We start from the raw sequence: 19,622 nt of genomic DNA, 5'->3' as shown, positions 1-19,622 counted from the left end.
GTGTGCCAGTAAATAGTCAGAAAGTAGGAATGGTTTGTGCTTTTTGGGGAAAGAGATCATGTAGATCCAAGGCACTGGGGTCTTTGATATCCAGGAAAGACCTGGGAGCCATGCCGTTCCCTCACCTGGCTTCACCTGGGCCTGGATGCCACCCTGCCAAGCTGTCATCACATGGCTTATCTCAGAGGACTGTAAAGAAAGAGGTCCTTCAGTGGTAGCCTGTTTCCATGACCACCAACCAGCCTAACCCAGCAGGACATCTACTCTAAACAACCCCTCCCCCATAATGTGCTAGAAATTGAATGTGTACTTGGCTCAGAAAACAGAAAAGGCTAGTCCCCTGACATTTTATATTCCTTCAATATATGAAGACTAGTCTGTAGCTTCACTGTCTTTTCTTTCTCAGCCTATGTAGTGGCTTGTTATCATTTTTCCCTTCTTAGCATATTATTTCTATAAATTTAGAAATTCTCATTCTATGAATTAGGATCCATTTCTGTTTTACAGATGGGAAAACTGAGGCTCAAAAATTAAGGACCTTGTTCAAGGTCTCAGAGCTCCAAACTGTTGGGCCTGCCTGTCTTCACTCGTGTATAATGCACATGAGGCCCAGATTCACACAGCTGGCTTCTAGTCCTGGCCCTCCACTTTCTGGGTTTGTGATCTCAGTTTGTGCCTTAGTTTTCTCATCCATAAGACAAGGAAAACAAATGTTACCACATCATTGTCATTGTTGTTGTTGTTGTTATTATTAGTATTATTATTACCACCATGCACTGTCTCCTTCAGTTAATAGCCCAAAACACTGATTAAATGCCCACTGTGTGGTGATCAACATGGGAAGGGAAGTGGTGGTGTGGTGCAGAAGGGGCCTGGGGCCTGCAACCCTCCTCTCAGGACCCTAGTCAGAGAGACTCAGCAAGGGTAGAGATGGGAGGGAGCATTCCCAAGAATGATGTACAAGTGGAGGGTTGTAACCTCTCCTTTTCTGCTCACCCCCTTGTTTTCTCTCCCAGACTTTTGGAGAGAAGCTCCTAGGGGTCATGGCCTGGATCATGCCCATTTCTGTTGCCCTGTCCACATTTGGCGGAGTAAATGGGTCTCTCTTCACCTCTTCCCGGTGAGTGTTGTCCAGGCCTTTCCTGGACCAGGGGCCATTCTGCTGTGCTTATTGCTCTGTGTATATGTGGGGTATTTGTCTCCATCAGCAGGGGTCTGTGTGGGCACCTGGGTGGTGACCTGGTAGGGGGTGATTGCTCACATAAGGGCAGATGTGTGTCAGCTTGGATGCAGAGGGGTGTGTGCTGCTCACGTGGTTACCTGCGATGTGTGTGGCTTCACATGTAGTGGCGAGAAGCCCCATCCCACCTCATTTCAGTAGGAGCCCAGGGCTGAGGAGGTCCCAGGCCACCTGATGCAGTCCTAGGTCTGAGTACTGTGACTGGCAGCAGGACAGTGTCTCAGCTGCAGCCTCAGAGCCCCTTTGCTACTTGACTAGAAACAGGCTATGCTGGCTAGAAAGGAACCCCACTCTACAAGGGACCAGGAGGAGCATGGGCCTGGGGCTTCTGGGCTGGTGTCTCATGGAAGTTCTGGGACCAGCCCATAGGTGGGATGGATCATCTCTGAGTGCCCTGCAGCTTCTCCTTGCTCAACAGACATGTGGCTATGGGCAGCCTTCTCATGGTCGCTCAGGAGACTAGGGCAGAGTGTGTGAAGTAAGAGAAATGTGGAAGAGCTAAAGGAAAGCATTTGTCCAAAGCCATGCCCCAAACTCCCAAATTCTCAGGGAAGCCAGAAGTTCAAGTGGGTCCAGGAAGCCCTAGCTCCTGCCTCCACACCTCTAGGAATCTGGCCCCTCCTCAGTGTCTCTTCTTACTATCTCTGGAATGGGCTATTGAGGCCGGCAGACACTGGATAGTTTCCATTGGTGTGGTTCTAGGGGTTCTCCCAGTTTTCTTAGAAAGTTCCCTGCCCCCAGGGCACAGTTCTACTGAAAAGATACAGTAAAAGTGGTGTCCCTGGGTTTAGCTGCTTCCAAAGCCACCTATCCCATCAGGGAGGAGTTCTCATGAAATGTCAAAGGAGTACCATGTTTTCAGGATCCAGGGCAGGGAAGAGGGAGTGTAGGTATCCTCTTTACCCCAGGACCCTATGAGACTCACCCACAGCAACCTCGTGTGCGTATTACACAGGAGCAGTGGCCACCTGGAGGCCTCAACCGAGGGCGAGCAGTGGAAGAGCAGTGACCCATGAGGCTCTCTGAGATCTATTGGAAGGAGAGTGACTGGCTATAGTCACTTTAGAGTGGGGTTTGTCCCTCAGGCAGGCCAAGCAGTGGTCTGCGTGCATGTGGTATAGCTGTGTATGCATGCAGGACACAGTGGCCCTGGTGTGTGAGACCTCTGATTCAGAGGCACAGCTCACCTACCGGGCCTCCTCTGCTCATCTTTCCAGTTCCTTCCTTCCTTCCCCCTCCTTCCCTGCTCTCTCTTATTCTTTTGTGTTTAGTGTATGGAGAGGATGATCCTTCCTGAGGAATAAGAGTGTGTGTGGCGTGTGTCATGCTTAATGTCATTGTCTCTTCTGTTGTCAGCTAGCTGGGCAAGAATTGTCTCTTGTGAACTTGACACTTGAAAATGCTGTTGGACCTGGACAGTTACACATGGTCCTGGCTGCATGTGGAGGAGGGATGTGAATGCAGAGCCCTGGCTATGTGCATGATGAGGCCCACAGAGCACCTGTGGCTCAGTTGGGTGCATGAGGCTGCACCGTAGAGGGGCGATATTGTGTGGCTGCATGAAACTAGTGACAGTGGCCTAGGAGGTTGATGATGGCAGCTGATGGTGATGCACATGGGTACTTGGGGCCATAATGGACTCCCACACTTCTACCAAACTGCTGCTGTTAGCTCCATCCCCCTCACACACAAATTACAATGTAAGTGACAGTTTTTTTCAGAACACCTAGCATGCTGATTCTGTCCTTTCTGTCCCCATTACACCATCCCCTTCCTCCAACCTCTAGGTGTTTCTTTCTCCCTACAAAATTCTAGAGAAAAGAAAAAGCTAATCCGCACTAATATGTAAATGACTCCCAACAGCTTCTTGTATTCTTTTCTCTCAGAAAAGGGACAGAGAAGAAGCGTTCCCTTATGTTAAACCTTCTCTTTTTAAAAATGAACTTTTAGGGCACCTGGGTAGCTCAGTCGGTTGAGTCCGACTTCAGCTCAGGTCATGATCTCACAGTTCATGAATTTGAGACCCACATTGGGCTCTCTGCTCTCAGCACAGAGTCTGCTTCAGATCCTGTGTTCCCCACTGTCTTTGTCCCTCCCCCACTCATGCTATATCTCTCTCTCTCAAAAATAAACATTAAAAATTTTTTTAATAAATAAACATTTTTTTAAATTAACTTTTAGGGGCACCTGGGTGGATCATTCGGTTAAGTGTCTGACTTTGGCTCACAGTTTGTGGGTTCGAGCCCCGTATTGGGCTCTGTGCTGAGATCTTGGAGCCTGCTTTGGATTCTGTGTCTCCCTCTCTCTCTGCCCCTCCCCTGCTCATTCTCTCTCTCTCTCTCTCTCTCTCAAAAATTAAATAAACATTAAACAAATTTTAATTAATTTTTAGACATCAGTAGCCTGACCGTGATATTGTACTATAGTTTGGCAGTATGTTACCAGTAGAAACAGGGTGGATACCTAGGATCTCTCTGTATTATTTATTCCAACTGACTGTGAATCTACAATTATCTCCCCAAAAAAGTTTAATTTTTAAAAAGTTTAAAAAATAATTTTTATTCCAATTATAAATTCCTTGTCTATTTTAGAAATTAATTTTTTAATAAAGTCTAAGGAAGATAATTAAAATTACTCATAATCCTATCACCCAGAGATAATCAGTTGGTATGTTTTTACATGTCCATAAAATCTAAATTAATTGGAACCATACTGTATGGAACCATACAGTTTTCTATCTTGCTTTTACCATTTGACATTGTATTGTGAGCATGTTCTCATGTGATCAATTTTTTTAACATTATTATGACTGTAAAATATTCCATATTAATAGATACACCATAATTTATGTAATCAATCTCTTACTTTTGGGCATTTAGGATATTTCCAATCTTTTTTATCATTAGAGTATCTTTGTATACATACCTTTTACTAACTCATTATTCATTTCCTTAGGATGGCTTTTTGGGGAATAGAAAAAGTAGCTTAAGGATATATAAATTTTTAGGTATAATAAAATACAATATGTACAATACAATAAAATACACAGATGTAAGTGTTCAGATTGATGAGTTTTGAAAGATGTAGACAGCCATGTAAGCACCACCCAAAATGAGATATAAAATATTTCCATGTATCACCCAAGTTTCCCTTTCTGGTCTACCACCCATTCTCCACCCCCAAAGTAGCAACTACTTCTTGACTAGGATATCAGTGTTTTTAAGGTTTTCCATGGACAGACAGTTCAATTCCCATGTATCAGAGAACCTGTATCCCTCGAGAATGGGGGAAGCACATTTTTAGAGGGATTAAAGCATTATGAGGCCCGCAAAGTGAAGGCACAATCATCAGTAACCCCAAACCACTCAGACCATACTCGAGGTCTCCATGCACCCAGAATCCATCCATTATCCACTGGCTGCCTCTGGTCTGCCTGCACCTGCACTTGTGAACGTGGGTCCTGTGACAAGTGGGCTGGAGTGTGCATGGGAAGGTGGGTACCTGGTTGGGGTGGGGAAGATGCTCCTGTGTGAGCAGAAGGTAGGCATGGATGAGGGAGACTGGGCTGGGGAGGGACCTTCCTTAGGTGGTCCATGGGCCATCCCAGGCTGACTTCCTTTTCTTTCTACCAGGCTATTCTTTGCTGGAGCCAGGGAAGGCCACCTTCCCAGTGTGTTGGCCATGATCCATGTGAAGCGCTGCACTCCAATCCCAGCCTTGCTCTTCACAGTAAGGGCCCCTCCTTCTGCCAGTCCTATATACACCCTTTCTCTTAGCACTTGATTTGAGCTGGGAGCTCACACTTCCCCCACACACCCCTGTCCCCCTCTGGCCTGCTCCTAGGTTTCACTGGGTCTTAGATAATCTGGCAAATGGCATGAGTGGGCTTTGTGAATATCAAGAGAAAGAACAAGGAAAAACCCTGAGTCATGAAACACCTTCAGGCTCTCATCCTGGCTCATTTCTATTCTCCCATCCTTTTGAGTCAGACTGAAGGGACTGTCTCATGACTCTACAGCCTCATAAAGAAACTTCTCCTTTCTTGGCTTTCCCCTACACCTGCTGCTCACGGAGTTGCAGCTTTGGGCCCCTGCTCCTGACCAATTGCTGCACACTCCCAGCACTCCCCTCAATCTTCTTACCCCAGGAAGCTCTGCCTATCTCATGGAAAACATGACTGAAACAAATTCAGTGTTATGCGTAGGTACACCAAATAAGAAAATCATAAAGAAAGGAAGACTAGTAACTGAAAATGAAGAAAAGGAAACTTGGGACAGGGAAGAAATGAGGGCAAAATGGCCCCGAGTAGAGTCATTTGGAGGGGTAAAAAGAAAGAGCAAAGACTTGTCCCCACTGAGTCTTTTGAGTTATTTTTTTTTTCTTTCTGTATCCTGAATACAGTATTAAAAATGATTTTGTTCCATCAGAGAAGCAGTTAGACCAGGATAATAGAGTTCTCAGGAGTCAAGTGGAAACATTGTACAACATGAGGGGAGTTTCAGAATGTTCAGATACAGGATGAAGGCCATCTGATTGGTTAGCTGTGAAAGGTGCCTAGAGACCACCTAGTGCTCCCAGTGACCCACAGACTTGTTTCCAGTTTGAGCCATTGGTGAAGTCCTGTGACTGCAAGGCAAGTATAGTCAGAATCTGGTTTATTTGCCTGTTAAAATCTTCTAGATTATTTTCACCATCAGATCTTACAAGAGAACTGAACCTTCTCTTGGCCTTAACAAATTAACAAAGGGGCAGAACATGGTTCTGAGAGAGCCACTGAGATGATTTTGAAGTTGGAAAGTGGACTCTGTCAAGAAAACCTCATGGGGCTGTTATGAGAGTTAGATGGGTTAATATTTGTAGAACACTAAGAACAGGGCTCGGCACCTAGTAAGTGCTTTATAACTGTTATAAACAGTTTTTTTTTTTTTTTTTTGTTTTTTTTTTGGCTGGGATTGTTATAAAACTGTGATATTTAAAAAAGCGGGGCGGGCGGGGGGGAGGATAATGACTCAGGAGAAGAGATTGAGGGTAAGAATAAAGCTTTAATCTGCAGTTAACAATCTTCCCTAAGGGACTCAAAAAACAAAAACAAAAACAAAAACAAAAACAACCAGCTTGAGCTACAACCAAGGAAGAAATATAAATGAGACCAGGGCAGACGTAGAGCCACTGTCGCCAGTGTGGCCAATCCAGTTGTTTACAGCCAGTATCTGTTCTGATTGGTTAGTGCCCATGCCATACCAGTGCTTAAATATTTTTATTATCACTCCTGCAATAAGAAAGAACTTACTGGCAACGAAGGTGTTAGCAATGGCCAGGGTGACTAGGGGATGCTGTAAAGTCTCAATTTTGAGACATTCATCATAAAATGGTGTTGTCTTCCTAGAGGCAGAACAGTCCCCTGACCTGTAAATAGCTCCTCCAGTGTCCAAATATCTTTCTGATTACTGATGAGTTTCTCCCATTCTCTACAGTGCATCTCAACCCTGCTGATGCTGGTCACCAGTGATATGTACACACTCATCAACTACGTGGGCTTCATCAACTACCTCTTCTATGGAGTCACAATTGCTGGACAGATAGTTCTTCGCTGGAAGAAGCCTGACATCCCCCGCCCTATCAAGGTGCTGCCCTTGGGACCCCCTCCATCTCCTCTACTGGTTCTAGCTGCAGCCCAGATTTTTAAATCACCTTGTTATCAGCTGCTGACCACAGATCATAATTTCTATGATGGTAGCAGACCCTCTGGGAAGCAAGGGTTATGTATAAATGGGGCAGCCATTTCCATTTTCCACTGGAGACAGGACCAGAACAAATTGCAGCTGGAAGAATAAGTTAGATTAAATGTACTTTCATCAGGTCATTTCTTTGTTTCCTATGACTCTTAAAAACTCCAGTTGATTTTTCCAGACTCCCTTATCTCTCCAACATTTCCCTGAATCTGCTGTTCTGTCCAGTCTCCTCCTTATCCCTCCAGATAGCTGAGTTTACTTGAGCTATGTCTCCATCCCAGAATGAGTTTCCTTCTCCCATCTGCCTATCCAAATCCTAACCATTTTCCACATAGGCCTCAAGTTCCTCCTCTTCCCTGAAGCTTCCCAGTCCACCCCAACCCTCCATGTGCCTCTCTTGTTAAACTACTAGGGCCCTATAGGTAGTAGGGTGCTTGGTGAACCTATTGATGGCTACAAGAGATAATTGTGTGGTGGGAATGAATGGGGTTGCTCAGAAAAAAATATGTGAGAGCACTCTTGGGTTCTCCTGCAAATTGGAAGAATAGAGTATATCCCTGAGCTATTTGAACAATCCTATTCTAGAAACAGAGAAGACTAGATCCTTCCAGAAGATTCTTCCAGCTGAGGAATTCCAGCTCTTGACATCTGTTTTCCACCACCACTTTCCTACCACTCTTAGAAAGCCTGCTAGGATGACAACATAGAATAACCCATCCCTCCCCCAACCCTTTCATACCCTCTGAGAAGAGATGACAGGGAAGAGAAAGGCAGCTGAATCTAGAGTCTTGAAGAAGACTCTACTGGGAACTCCCACCTGTGGCCAACCAGATAGGATGAAGCCCATAGAGCTGATGCTTCTTTTTGAAAAAACTGAGGCCCCTGACTGTCTTATACTATGGTAGGTTTCCTGATTTCTTGGACCTTGGCAGATTTATCTTCTCAAATGGCTTGAGAGAGACACATTGAGACTGATCCTGGGATTAGATCTTTCACATTGAGAGGGATGGACATTTGCCCACATGGTGCCCAGATGAGGGCCCTGCCTAGAACCGGGCAAGGGTAAGGAACCTGACATATCCAGGCCAGTTCCTTCTTTCCTCTCCCTCATTCCTCCACTTCTCCTCTACCCTAGGACCTCAGCAAATATATACCAATATACCAGCAAGCTTATCGATCCCCATGGGCTTCTATTATTGCCACAAACACATGGCATGGATGACAAGGTGTTGTTTCATCCTTCCCAGAAGAGAAGATCCAGTGAAAATCATTCCTTCCCTAGTTCCCCTCTCCTATTCCTATCCCACTACCCAAGTTCACCAACATTTGTTGACATAGCACTTGATCTGTCAGGCCTAAGGGTGTGGAAGCCACAGAGCTGAGTGAAGTCTACCCTTTGCCCTCAAAGATGCCTCCCTATAGGTTGAGAAGAAGGAGGATGCCCTGATCCTGGGGCCCCTGGGGTCCACACAGCTAACAGCACCTCTGCTCCACAGATCAACCTGCTGTTCCCCATCATCTACTTGTTGTTCTGGGCCTTCCTGCTGATCTTTAGCCTGTTGTCGGAGCCTGTGGTGTGTGGCACTGGCCTGGCCATCATGCTGACAGGAGTGCCCGTCTATTTCCTGGGTGTTTACTGGCAACACAAGCCCAAGTGTTTCAATAACTTCATTGGTGAGTTGTTGAGGGCGCTGGATGGATAGAGGGCCTTCTGGTCTGGACTGGGTCTCCTGGTCAGGAGTCCTAGGCTGGTCCACAGAGCTCCGTAGAAGAAGACAGGATGAGAAAGGGTGGGTGCCTTCCCAGAAACCTCTGAGGAGGGGAGAACAGCTGAGGTTTGCACACAGACCTTAGACCTATAAGAAAATAGGCAACTTGACAGCCATCCTGCAGGAGCTGCCTGAGGTAGAGGCCAGGGAAGACCCTGGAACTGGTGGTCAGCAAGTGTAGGGAAGGTGCAGGACTAAGGCTTTTATGGGAATGGGCAGCCAACAAACAGGCTTCCCAGAGACAGAGGAGGTGGTAAGGTGGCTGTCTCCTGGAATGGAAGTCTCCTGAAGGTGTTGGCAGCTCTGCTGAGTCTACATCTGGGGCAGGAGATCTGGGCAGGGCCATAGCCTGGTTGGCTGTGTTGATGGGATGCTCAGCACTGACCTGTTCTGTGTAACCTCCCATAGAGCTGCTAACCCTGGTGAGCCAGAAGATGTGTGTGGTTGTGTACCCCGAGGTGGAGGGGGGCTCAGGGACAGAGGAGCTGAATGAGGACACAGAAGAACAGCGGCAGCCCATCTACCAACCCACTGCCTGCAAGGACAAGGACTCGGAGCAGCCCCAGCCCTGAGGACCACCATCCCCTCTCAACTGGCTTCTTCTTCCTACACCCCCTTTTTGCCCTCCTTCCCGGGCTAGGTCCCACCCCAACACACACACACACACACACACACACACACACACACACACCCCTCTGCTTCTGTCAAGCAGGGGCAGGACCTGGGTGTGGGTGTAAAAAACTATAAACAAAGACACTGACATTTGTACCCAAAGAACCAGTTTCTTACCACCAGGGCCTATGTCCAAAACCCTTGTGAGGGTTTGCTCCAAGCAGTGGGAGGAGAGAGGAGCTGCTGGGGGTATCCTACAGGGCCTTCCTGCACCGCCCTGGGGGCTCAAACCCTCACTTGTCTCCTCAGGAGCCCAGTTCAGTACTGCCTTCCCTCCCCATTCCTGAGCCCAAGGGAGGCCTCTGCTCAGAGAAGTGGAAGCAACAGTGAGTCTTTTGGGGAGGGACAGACTCAAGCAAATCTGTCATCTTTAAAGGTCAACTGGAGAGACCCATATCCCTCTCCCTTCACTAGGAACCCAAGAAATCAGAGAGATGCTTCCCTCTGTTCTCTCCTCTCCCCCTCCCCAGGTACCTCCCCCCACCCCAGCTTGGGCTCCCTGGCTAGAGCAAGGTTCCTGTCGGGACACCACCTTCCTACTGAGCTAAGGACCAATGAGCAGGAGAACTGCCCCCTCCTCCTAACCCCAAGCCAGGACTGTGGAAGAGATTGGGAAAGGCTCAAATTGCAGAAACCCAGCCCTGCCCCTGTCTCCTGCATCCTGACCCCCATTCGGTGCCAAAGCTTCCTGAAGCCAGAAAGTCTTCTTGTTTTCAGTGTAGTGGACATTTTTCTCTTGATGGCAAAGCTGCTCAGCTCCTCTTCCCTCCCTACTCCCACGAGAAGAAGCAGTCACTCCATTATCCCTGCAGCCATGCCCCCAACATGCCCACTGCTGGCACCCCCATCATGTCCTTTTCCTCCTCTCTGGCTTGGCTCTGGGACCAACCAATGTGAAGGCTCCCCAAGCCCTTCAGGCCTGAAACCCAAGCCAAATCAGCCTTAAGTCACCTCCCATCCAAGAACTGGACCTAAAAATACTCCCTGATTTCTAACCGTCAGGATAGACCTGGTATGAAAAGCCTTCCTGGAATGGAGGGTGCTTTCCCACCCACCCCTCAGAAGCGCCAATCCCATAAGCTGGAAGACTATTTGGGGAGAGAGTGTCTTCTGAAGGCTAGTTCATCCCTCCTCCCCCTACTCAGATACCCCCCTTTTTTGGTCCCACCACTGCCTGTCTTTAGACAGCCTCCAAGACAGGATGAAAGGACAGTGGCAGAAGGTACCCATTTTGGAGACACATTCTCTATGGTATGTGGACTTCTGGCCATCCTGTGGGCAGAGGCTGCCTTTCCCTGCACTCCAGAGGAAGGCCACCATGTTTGCCCTTCCTGCCACACTTGCTGTGCTAAGGACTAGGATCTTTTCATCGCAAAGCAGGATCCCCTCTTTCCTACCTCCCTGTACCATCTGCTTAGACTAGAACACGTGGGGAGTGCTCCTGGCTTGCTTGGCTCCACCAACTCCCCACCTGGCCTGCCTGACCCCCCATTGGTGAGCTGCCAGGTTTGGTTTGAGTTCTGGTCCCTTCCAAGTGGAGGGCAGGATAGGGCTGGCCCCTCAAGGGTCAGGGAACCGTCCTCCTGTTCTCTGTTCTCATTCCTCCAACCTCCATCCCTCTTTTAATTGTTGGGGTTGATTTGTTTGTTTGTTTCATAAAGTGAATGCCTTACTTTTTTGGATAAATATTTTTGAAGCTGGTATTTCTATTTCTTTTGGATTTTTTAATGTAAGGTTGTTTGGGGTGGGGGGAGGGCCTTAGTTATACCTGGATAATAATCTGTCTTTGAGTTGGTTGAGGGTTAGAGTTCGTTTTGTGGAGGGTTTTTTGTTTTTTGTTTTTGTTTTTTCTTTTGATGTAATAAAATTTTAAATGGAAATGAAGTTGTTGGTGGTAATAACTCAGTGATCTTCTGAAACAAAGTCCCCAGGTGTTTCCTATCTCATGAGGATGCTTTGGTTGCCAGCTTCACCCCAGAATGGCCCTTGCTCTGTTCCAGGGACTCAGTGCCAGTACAAATACCACCTCTTTGGGTTTGTTGTTGTTGTTGTTGTTGTTGTTGTTGTTTTAACTCCCTCTCGTTTTGAACCAAAAACTTTCTCATTGCTTCAGTAAAATCAGAAAGTGTTAAAGTTCCTACTTTACCGAGAGCCCACAAACTAGCTGGGAAGAAGAACCTCCTCACTGCCCAGTTGGGGACATGGATGACAGACAGCACTAAGCTGAGTGGAGGGAGGCAAAGGCAGGGTGGTTCCCCAAGGCCGGATCAGCAAAGGCTTCTGGCACCAGGACAGCTGGCACCAGGTGGGAAAGGAAGGGACAGGCTGAGCTTGTGGAGAGATGCCAGGGAGACTTAGGAAAAGACCCAGCCAGATACAAGGGGTTTGACAGGAGGGACTAGGAGGTGAGACACAGTCCCCCTCAGCTGCACAGAGCAGACTGAGAGGACCGTGTCTAGTTAGAAGACTAGGAAGGCTGCTGAGTGAGGACAGAGGAGGGAGCAGGTACAGTAGGAACAAGTTCGCCTCGTGCTTTGAGTTAATTGCTGGAGGAAGTTGATGGGATTAGGCCCAGTCCTTGCTTGGAGTGCCTCCTTTGTGGGCAGCCTCCCAGCTGCCTGTCCTGGGGCTGCATTACTCCAGAGCCAGTACTTCTGGCAGACATGCGCAGGGGAGGGGGTTATTAAGACATCACCCTCTACCATCTAGAACACGTGAGGACACAGGCAGGCAAGATGCCTCTACTCCCAGTCCTGGCCTGGCCCCAACACTCCTCATTTATGGCTGGCATTTCTTCTAGACTCAGACTGGAGGTGTGCCAGTCACAGGGGTACAGATGCTTGGCTCTGAGTCCCAGGTCAGCAGCCACTAAACAGCTTGTGTCCTTGGGCAAGTCACTTAACCTATATAGCACTTTTAGAGAAAAGGAAAAGAAGAAAAAAAAAAAAGGATTAAACCTATTCTCAAAGAGTCCTTCAATCTCCCAGCCCAAGGTTGTCCCCAGAGAGTAAGGGCAAAACTGGGCAGAGGCCAGTCTTGTGCAAGAGGCTTCTCTCCAGGACTCAAATCCACCCTTTTGAACCCCCTCTGCCCCAATACACATACTTTTCCTTCCCATGGCTGCCAGTATATTCTCCATGTTGCCTCATTCCAGCAAGTCTGGCCCTTCCCAGTCCCCTCTCACCCTGTGGAGACACTTGTTCCTATCCACTACCACCATCCCCCTAAGGTGACATTTGCTGACCTTTTTAACCTGGTCAAATGGGAAAATGTAGTCTCCTCCTGGGCAACATGCATTTATTTTTAACCTGGGCTTTTACCCTGTCTTAACCCTGTCAGTCACTTTAATGGTAGGAATTCAGATGCTCTGACCTTAGGGACTTTGGGGGTCACTGAAATCATAGCTGCTTGAGCATTCATTTGTTAGTCACACAACATATCTTAGAACCATCGTGTCCAAGGGGTTTGTTATATGCTATGAGAATAGCAAACTTACTCCTGAATTTTCCAAATCAGCACAGATTTCAAATACTTAGTCCCGCTGACTCCATGAAAATATTCATACTTGACAATCCACCTCTACTAATTATAATTCAGGCAATATGGTCAGCTGAAGAAGTCCAAAAAGTGGATCTGACCTTACCCTCAAGGAGCAAATAGTCTATGACGGAAAGAAGGCACATGACATGTACATGTGCACTTTCAGGCATGGCTGACTGCCCACACCAGGTGGACTTCGAGCTGAGTCCGCCAGATCCCCAGAACCTGTATGGTGCCTGGTGCCTACATGCCCCAAAATACCTGTCAAGTTAAGGCATCGGATGAGGCTACAGATAGTTTGTCTACTTAGGAGACACAGATAAACCACAAGAGGTGGTCAGAGGAAGGGCAGAAGAAGACTGAACATTTACCGATAAGTTGCTCTCTATACATTATCTTATTCAAAGTAATTAAACAATCCAGCAAAGTAGACTTTACTACTGCCATTTTACAAGTAAGATTAAGTAACTTGCCTGAGGCCCCCCAGCTGGGAAGTGACAGAGGCAGGATGTAAGCCCAGTTCTCTCTGACACTTGACTGCCATGTTTGGCTGCCTCCCTGTTGGAAGGACCTGGTGAAGGAGGTGACTTTTGAACTGAGGCCTGTTACAAAGTCACTAAGATAATATATCATGCATTGTTTCAGTTAATGCAAACAGGTAGCAACTGAAGCAGCACAGGAGGAAATGATCCTGCTGGCCAAGGAGGCTTCTTTCCACTCCTGAGTAACTCCATGGAATCCAAGAAGCCCTCTGCTCTTAGCTGGCACTGCCCTCCCCTCCCCTGTTCCTGTCCAGTACCCACTCCTCCCCTGCAGGGACATCCAGAATGCAACCTGCCCCACCCCCACCACCAAGCCCCTCGGTTACTGGGAAACACTGATGTCAGTACTCCAGCAACGTCAGCCACCAGCCTGGGAGGTGAGAGACCAAGATCACTTATCTCCTACTGGCCCCAGCCTTTCTCATTTCCTGCCAGCTCTATTTGCACACTTCCCTGCTTCCTCCAGCGCCCCCTCCCCCGCCCCCCCTTCACTGGCTACTGGCTACTGACACGGTCTCTCGCTCCCCCCAGGAGGGCTGACTGAGGGCAAACATGGCTCTCTGAGTCACACAGCTCCCCATTTCCACACCCCTTCTTGCCTGGGGGTTTTAAGAACTAGCCTACCGCTCTATCCCCCAGGACCAATACTGCATCCTTGTGTGACCTTGGGAGGTTTGGCCTTTCAGCCTTGTTTTCCTCTTTTATAAGGCAGAGATAAAAATACCCTCTGTCTTGCTTACCTTCCCCCTTAACTCACAGGGAAATGGTCAGCATGGAAAAGTAAATGTTTCAATGATCAAAAAAGCATAACCCCAGAAAATGCCAGGCCTTAGCCATCATCACTATTCCAAAGTCGGAGAGGGCTAGAATTTCTCTTCATTAAGACAAGGCCCTGGGCCCAGTCCTCTCAGCCTACCCACCCTCCCGGTAACTACACTGCAAGCCCCCACCCCGCCGTGATTCTTCTTCCTCCTTCTGGGGGCCCAGCTGCTGCTTGCCCTTGTCATGGCTGTGGGAGGCTGCCCTCTGTCGGCCCCCGGATGCCTGACCACAGCAACCCCTCAAGTCCTGAATTCTGGACCAACATTGCCACCTGGTGGTCAACAGAGGCACTCCTGCCAAACAGAAGTACTTCAGCTCTGGTACCTGTTTGACCCAAGGTCCTTTGAAAAGGAGATCAGATAGAAATCTCCCCATCTGGTCCCTGAGATCTGTCTCCAGGATACACGCAGATCTCCCCATGCCAGGACAGGGCTTTCAGAGGAAGTACCTTAAGCTGTGCCCTTGGAGATGGGAGGGAGGAAGGAAGATGCTAACTAGCCTGACGGGTAGGCAGCCATGTCTACATTTGCATACTTTATTTTAATGTTCAATGCCACACATATCCCCTCTGCATTTGCCCTGGCCCTTCATGTACCCTACTTATCAAACCTTCTGGCCTCCAGAGGGTACTCACAGCATCTGCTGGTGATAAAAGTGTTGGTGACACATTTTTGTGTCCTTTCCTTTTCTGGACCTATAGTCCCTTTTGTAGGAGAAATTCAATAGGTAAACACAGAGCAACTGCAATACCTCTAACAGGAGAGAGTGGGGAGTTCCCAGAGCAAAAAGAAAAGGGAAGGGAGAGGGGGCTCAGCATGAGACAAAACGTGCCGAGGTTGGGCTTCTCCTGGAAACCCTGCAACAGAGTCCCAGGAAGAGGTGATGACAAAAAGAGAAGTCTTCTCAAGACTTGCAAGAGGAAGTGGACCCAAGAGACACGCATCGAGGTCAGAGAACGGCTATGCAGAAGGAAAGACAGCAAACCGAGCTGCAGTGAGTGCCTGAGCCCTGTGGCACAAGGCACAGGAAACAGGGCAGAGCCCCAGGACCAGATGGGGGGGGGGGGTGGGGGCACAGTGCCAGTCTGAGGCTCTAGCAGTGCAGGGCAGCTGGAAGAGAGAGCACTGGAGTCACCGGAGGAGTGCAGCTGTCGGCTCCTGGGTCGGCAGCCTGCCTGAGTCTGGGGCACGGGGCCCAAGTCCTGAGCAGGTGCCTCAGCCAAGCCTTGGCAGTCAGGGATAGTGCCAGGCTGCAAGGGCTACCCAGGGCTGGAAACATAAGAGGGTTCGGGCTATTGCACAAAAACCTAGCAAATGCTCTGCACCACAGTGCAGGCTTGGTCCCAGAACCTGTCACTACTTCATAAACCCCTCAAACAACACCCCCTGGCCTGTACCCAAGAGAATGCCCTGGGAGGTGGGGCTACAAAAGGAACTGACTCCCCCTGGGGGTAGGTGGAGCCCAGCGCTGGGTTGGGGGGGCGGGGGGCAGAGAGGGAGGCGTGTCAAGGGAGGAGCTCAGATCCGGCTGGGGTCGGCACTGGCAGAGGGTTTTCTCTGTTCATTCTGACTTGGCACCTCATCTGCACAGAACTTTTTAGAAGTCGGAGGGAGGAGGACACTCAGAGTGAGGTGTTGCCCTCAGGGAGGACTCTGGAATCCCCTGGACTCAACAGGGAGGGGGGAGGCATTCCCAGAAGCATCAGCTCCCAGGCGTCTGAGAACCCTGGCTTGGACCCTGACCAAAGAGTGCTCCCAACTGCTAAATAGGCCAGGGGCCCCCTTTCTCTAAGCCCTGCATCCCTTCCTCCGGGGTGCGCCCTGCCCCTCCCTGAGTCACCCCAAGGAGAGAGGAGGAAAAAAGGGAAGAGAAAAGAGGCATTGACTACAGAGGAAGGAAAAGGAAACAGCAGAGGAGGGAGGAGAGAGGCCACACAAGAGTGGGTGACAGAGGAGTCCGGAGAGGGCAGATCTAGGGCAGATCTAGGGCAGGGGGAGATAGGGAGAGGGCAGGTCGAGCATCCCAGAGGGTGCCCCAAGAGCAGGGCTGCAGGGGCGGGGAGCTGAGGGGGCGGGCCGGCCATGTCCCACGGGACCTACTACGAGTGTGAGCCCCGGGCTGGCCAGCAGCCACTCGAGTTCTCAGGGGGCAGAGCGGGGCCTGGAGAGCTGGGGGACATGTGTGAGCATGAGGCCTCCATCGACCTCTCTGCCTACATCGAGTCTGGGGAGGAACAGCTCCTCTCTGACCTCTTCACTGTGAAGCCAGCACCTGAGGCCAGAGGGCTTAAGGGACCTGGAACCCCTGCCTTCCCCCACTACCTGCCGCCCGACCCACGGCCCTTCGCCTACCCGCCACATACCTTCGGCCCTGACAGGAAGGCACTGGGGCCTGGCATCTACAGCAGCCCAGGGAGCTACGACCCCAGGGCTGTGGCCGTGAAGGAGGAGCCCCGGGGACCAGAGGGCAGCCGAGGGGCCAGCCGTGGTGGCTACAATCCTCTGCAGTACCAAGTAGCACACTGTGGGCAGACGGCCATGCACCTGCCCCCAGCCCTGGCAGCGCCCAACCAGCCCCTGCGCGTCCTCAAGGTAAGAGCAGGTCAAATCCCGTCCCTGGCACCCGGGAGCTGGAGAAAGGCCCGTGCTGGTGCAGGACTCTGAGCTCCCTGCTTACACTAACGAGTCTATGTTTGATGTTGCTGTGTGGAACTGACCCAGCCCAAAGCCCTCTGTGCTCACCACCATGCCCTCCCCCCCGACCAGGACCCCTCTTTGCTTCTCTGTGAATTCACGCTTATCCTAGACCCCACCGTATGGTTGGAACCCAGTGTGTCCTGCAGCCCCTGTGGCCAGCCGACCTGCCCTGACCTCAGGTCCCACCAGCTTCTCTCCTGCCCATCAGCCCTTTCCTCTTGTTTCTCTGCCACCTGCTTCTAGAAGAGAAAACACCTACTGGTCGTAGGACTAGAGACTCGAGAGAGACTGAAGGAAAGTGTCCTCAGACCCTGTGGGAACATGAAAGGAAGTTTTGGTCAGAGCGGGGGACCCTCTGCATGCAGCAGGGCAGTGGCTGTTCTCACTGAGAGCCAAAAGCTGGCTCTGGATCCCGTATCTCTTTGACGCCCAAGTGTGCCTGTGCTGCTGGGATTCCTGCCCTGCCTCCACTCTGCTTCCTGGCCAGAGCCTCACCTCTGGTCCTTCTGTGTCCCCTCCAGGCCCCTGTGGCCGCCGCCGCACCCCCCTGCAGCCCCCTCCTCAAGGCGCCATCCCCAGCTGGCCCCTCACACAAAGGCAAGAAGGCGGTGAACAAGGACAGCCTGGAGTACCGGCTTCGGCGGGAGCGGAACAACATTGCTGTGCGCAAGAGCAGGGACAAGGCCAAGAGGCGCATCCTGGAGACGCAACAGAAGGTGCTGGAGTACATGGCAGAGAACGAGCGCCTCCGCAGCCGCGTGGAGCAGCTGACCCAGGAGCTGGACACCCTCCGAAACCTCTTCCGCCAGATCCCCGAGGCTGCCAACCTCATCAAGGGCGTGGGGGGCTGCAGCTGAGCCCAGCTGGCAGACTGTGACACCAGCCCTGGCCTGACCCTGCTGGGGCCCTAGAGCCCTCACAGGTTGAGCCTGAGACATAGACCATGGACAAATGGCAGCGGGTGGCAAGGGAGGAGGGCAGACCCCAGCATGATGATTCTATGGCTGAATAAAATTGCACTATGACTCAGTAATGGGCCTGCACACTGGGCCTTGGCCTTCTCCGGCGGCCGGCGGGGGGGGGGGGGGTGGGTTGCATGTGTGGCATGGGGGCCTCAAGGGCAGGGAATGCATATGGCTGGGTCTGTATACCTCTCGGTTCCATGCACAAATGAATATCCAAGAATACAGATACACTGCCCACAGCTCTCCCCTGACACACCACATGGCCAAGCTGCGTGTCTGTCACTCTGCTCCGCTCTCCCCCTGCCCCTAGCCCAACCCACTCTATCCTTCTGGATAATGAAGGCACACCACCCCTGCAATCCCACAGGCCTGGAACAGCCTCTGGATGTTTCCCTAACAGAGTTCTGTGGCTTGTGGGGGGATCCCAGCACCTCCCAATCCCTGTCTAGGCCTGCTGACCCCAGCACCTTGATATATAGGTCCGGGAGCTCCTGTCAGCTTCCAGATGGCTCTGCCACATTTATGGTCCCCTAGCTCTTAATCCAGGACTCAATCTTTTCTCTCCAGTTCCACAGCTTGAGCCCACCAGGCTGACAGCGCCCCCCCCCCCCAACATGGCTCCTATCCACCCATTCCCTCTTTGCCCCTCATTCCCTGGGGCTTGAGTTCTCCAAAGCACTAGAATCTGAGTGCCTGGGGGAGGACTCCGTTGGGAAAGGCCTGAGACCCGTGTGTATGAAAGAAAGTTGATAATGACAAGAACAATCACCTCTGTCAGTAAACCCCTTGGTTTTGTTGTTGTTGTTGTTGTTGTCGTTGTTGTTTAATGTTGATTTATTTTTGAGAGAGAAACAAAGCATGCGCATGAGCAGGGGAGGGGCAGAGAGAGGGGGAGACACAGAATGTGAAACAGGCTCCAGGTTCCAAACTGTCAGCACAGAGCCTGACGCCAGTCTCAGACTTGCAAGCCGTGAGATAGTGACCTGAGCTGAAGTTGGACACTCAACCGACTGAGCCACCCAGGCACCTCTACCAGTGAAATCCTTTGTGCAAAGTATTCTTTCTTGCTAGAACTCTAGCCCTCTTAAGAGGCTCCAGTTGAATCTCCCTCCGGTTCTTCCAAGCTGTGTGACCTGAACCAGTGACTTCCCTCTATGCCTCAATTTCCTCATCTGTACCATGGGAGTAGGATTAATACCCATCTCACAGTGTTGTTATGTTCATAGATAAACAGGGCCTGGCACATGGTGAGATGAATAGTTGTTATTATTCCACTTTACTAGAACTGGAAGGACCTCAGGATCTCATCTAAACTTCTCATTTTGTAGGTGAGGAAACTGAGGCCTCAGGAAGAGAAAGGGACTTAGCCAGAGTCACAGGATTGCTTAGAGGCAGAATCAAAAACAGCTCCACAAAAATCACAGATCTCAAGAGGTGCTGGAAGAGACCTCAAGAGATCGGCTGGTGGGCTTTGGCCTCAGACAAGCAAGATAGTGCGAGCCACATCTTACAGATAAAGCCAGAGGGGATAAGAGACATTCTCCTGAGGCTCTCTCAGTCCCTTTGCTGTGTCAGTACACGGCACTTGTCTCTACTCCTTGCTCACACCCTCCCCACAGAGGCACACAGGGTGGGCCTGAGAGT

At 50.3% G+C, this 19,622-nt stretch overlaps 2 protein-coding genes across 4 annotated transcripts in view; both read left to right on the top strand.

Moving 5' to 3' along the window:
- SLC7A8 (solute carrier family 7 member 8) overlaps positions 1-11,293 on the top strand; it is a 51,907-nt gene extending 40,614 nt beyond the window's left edge. For both annotated transcript variants that reach the window (XM_060619253.2, XM_060619254.2), the window contains 5 exons: positions 1,017-1,120; positions 4,873-4,969; positions 6,715-6,864; positions 8,469-8,646; positions 9,150-11,293. In XM_060619253.2, the coding sequence (XP_060475236.1) occupies positions 1,017-1,120; positions 4,873-4,969; positions 6,715-6,864; positions 8,469-8,646; positions 9,150-9,313 (693 nt within the window). In that variant the 3' untranslated portion in view covers positions 9,314-11,293. The remainder of the gene's footprint in view (positions 1-1,016; positions 1,121-4,872; positions 4,970-6,714; positions 6,865-8,468; positions 8,647-9,149) is intronic.
- Positions 11,294-15,816: 4,523 nt separating this feature from the next.
- Positions 15,817-18,048, top strand: CEBPE (CCAAT enhancer binding protein epsilon). Of its 2 annotated transcripts, none has more exons than XM_060619242.2 (2): positions 15,817-16,908; positions 17,257-17,627. In XM_060619242.2, the coding sequence occupies exons 1-2, from the start codon at positions 16,399-16,401 to the stop codon at positions 17,437-17,439; spliced, it is 693 nt and encodes a 230-aa protein (XP_060475225.1). In that variant the 5' UTR covers positions 15,817-16,398; the 3' UTR covers positions 17,440-17,627. The 2 variants fall into 2 exon arrangements, with proteins under 2 accessions (XP_060475225.1, XP_060475224.1); XM_060619241.2 differs by having other exon boundaries at positions 15,826-16,908; positions 17,535-18,048.
- The last annotated feature ends 1,574 nt before the right edge of the window (positions 18,049-19,622 follow it).

This window comes from Panthera onca, chromosome B3 (genome assembly GCF_046562875.1).
Source record: "Panthera onca isolate mPanOnc1 chromosome B3, mPanOnc1 haplotype 2, whole genome shotgun sequence".
Taxonomy (NCBI): Eukaryota; Metazoa; Chordata; class Mammalia; order Carnivora; family Felidae; genus Panthera; species Panthera onca.
The sequence above is the reverse complement of the archived record's forward strand: the minus strand, read 5'-3'. Positions and strand labels throughout refer to the sequence as shown.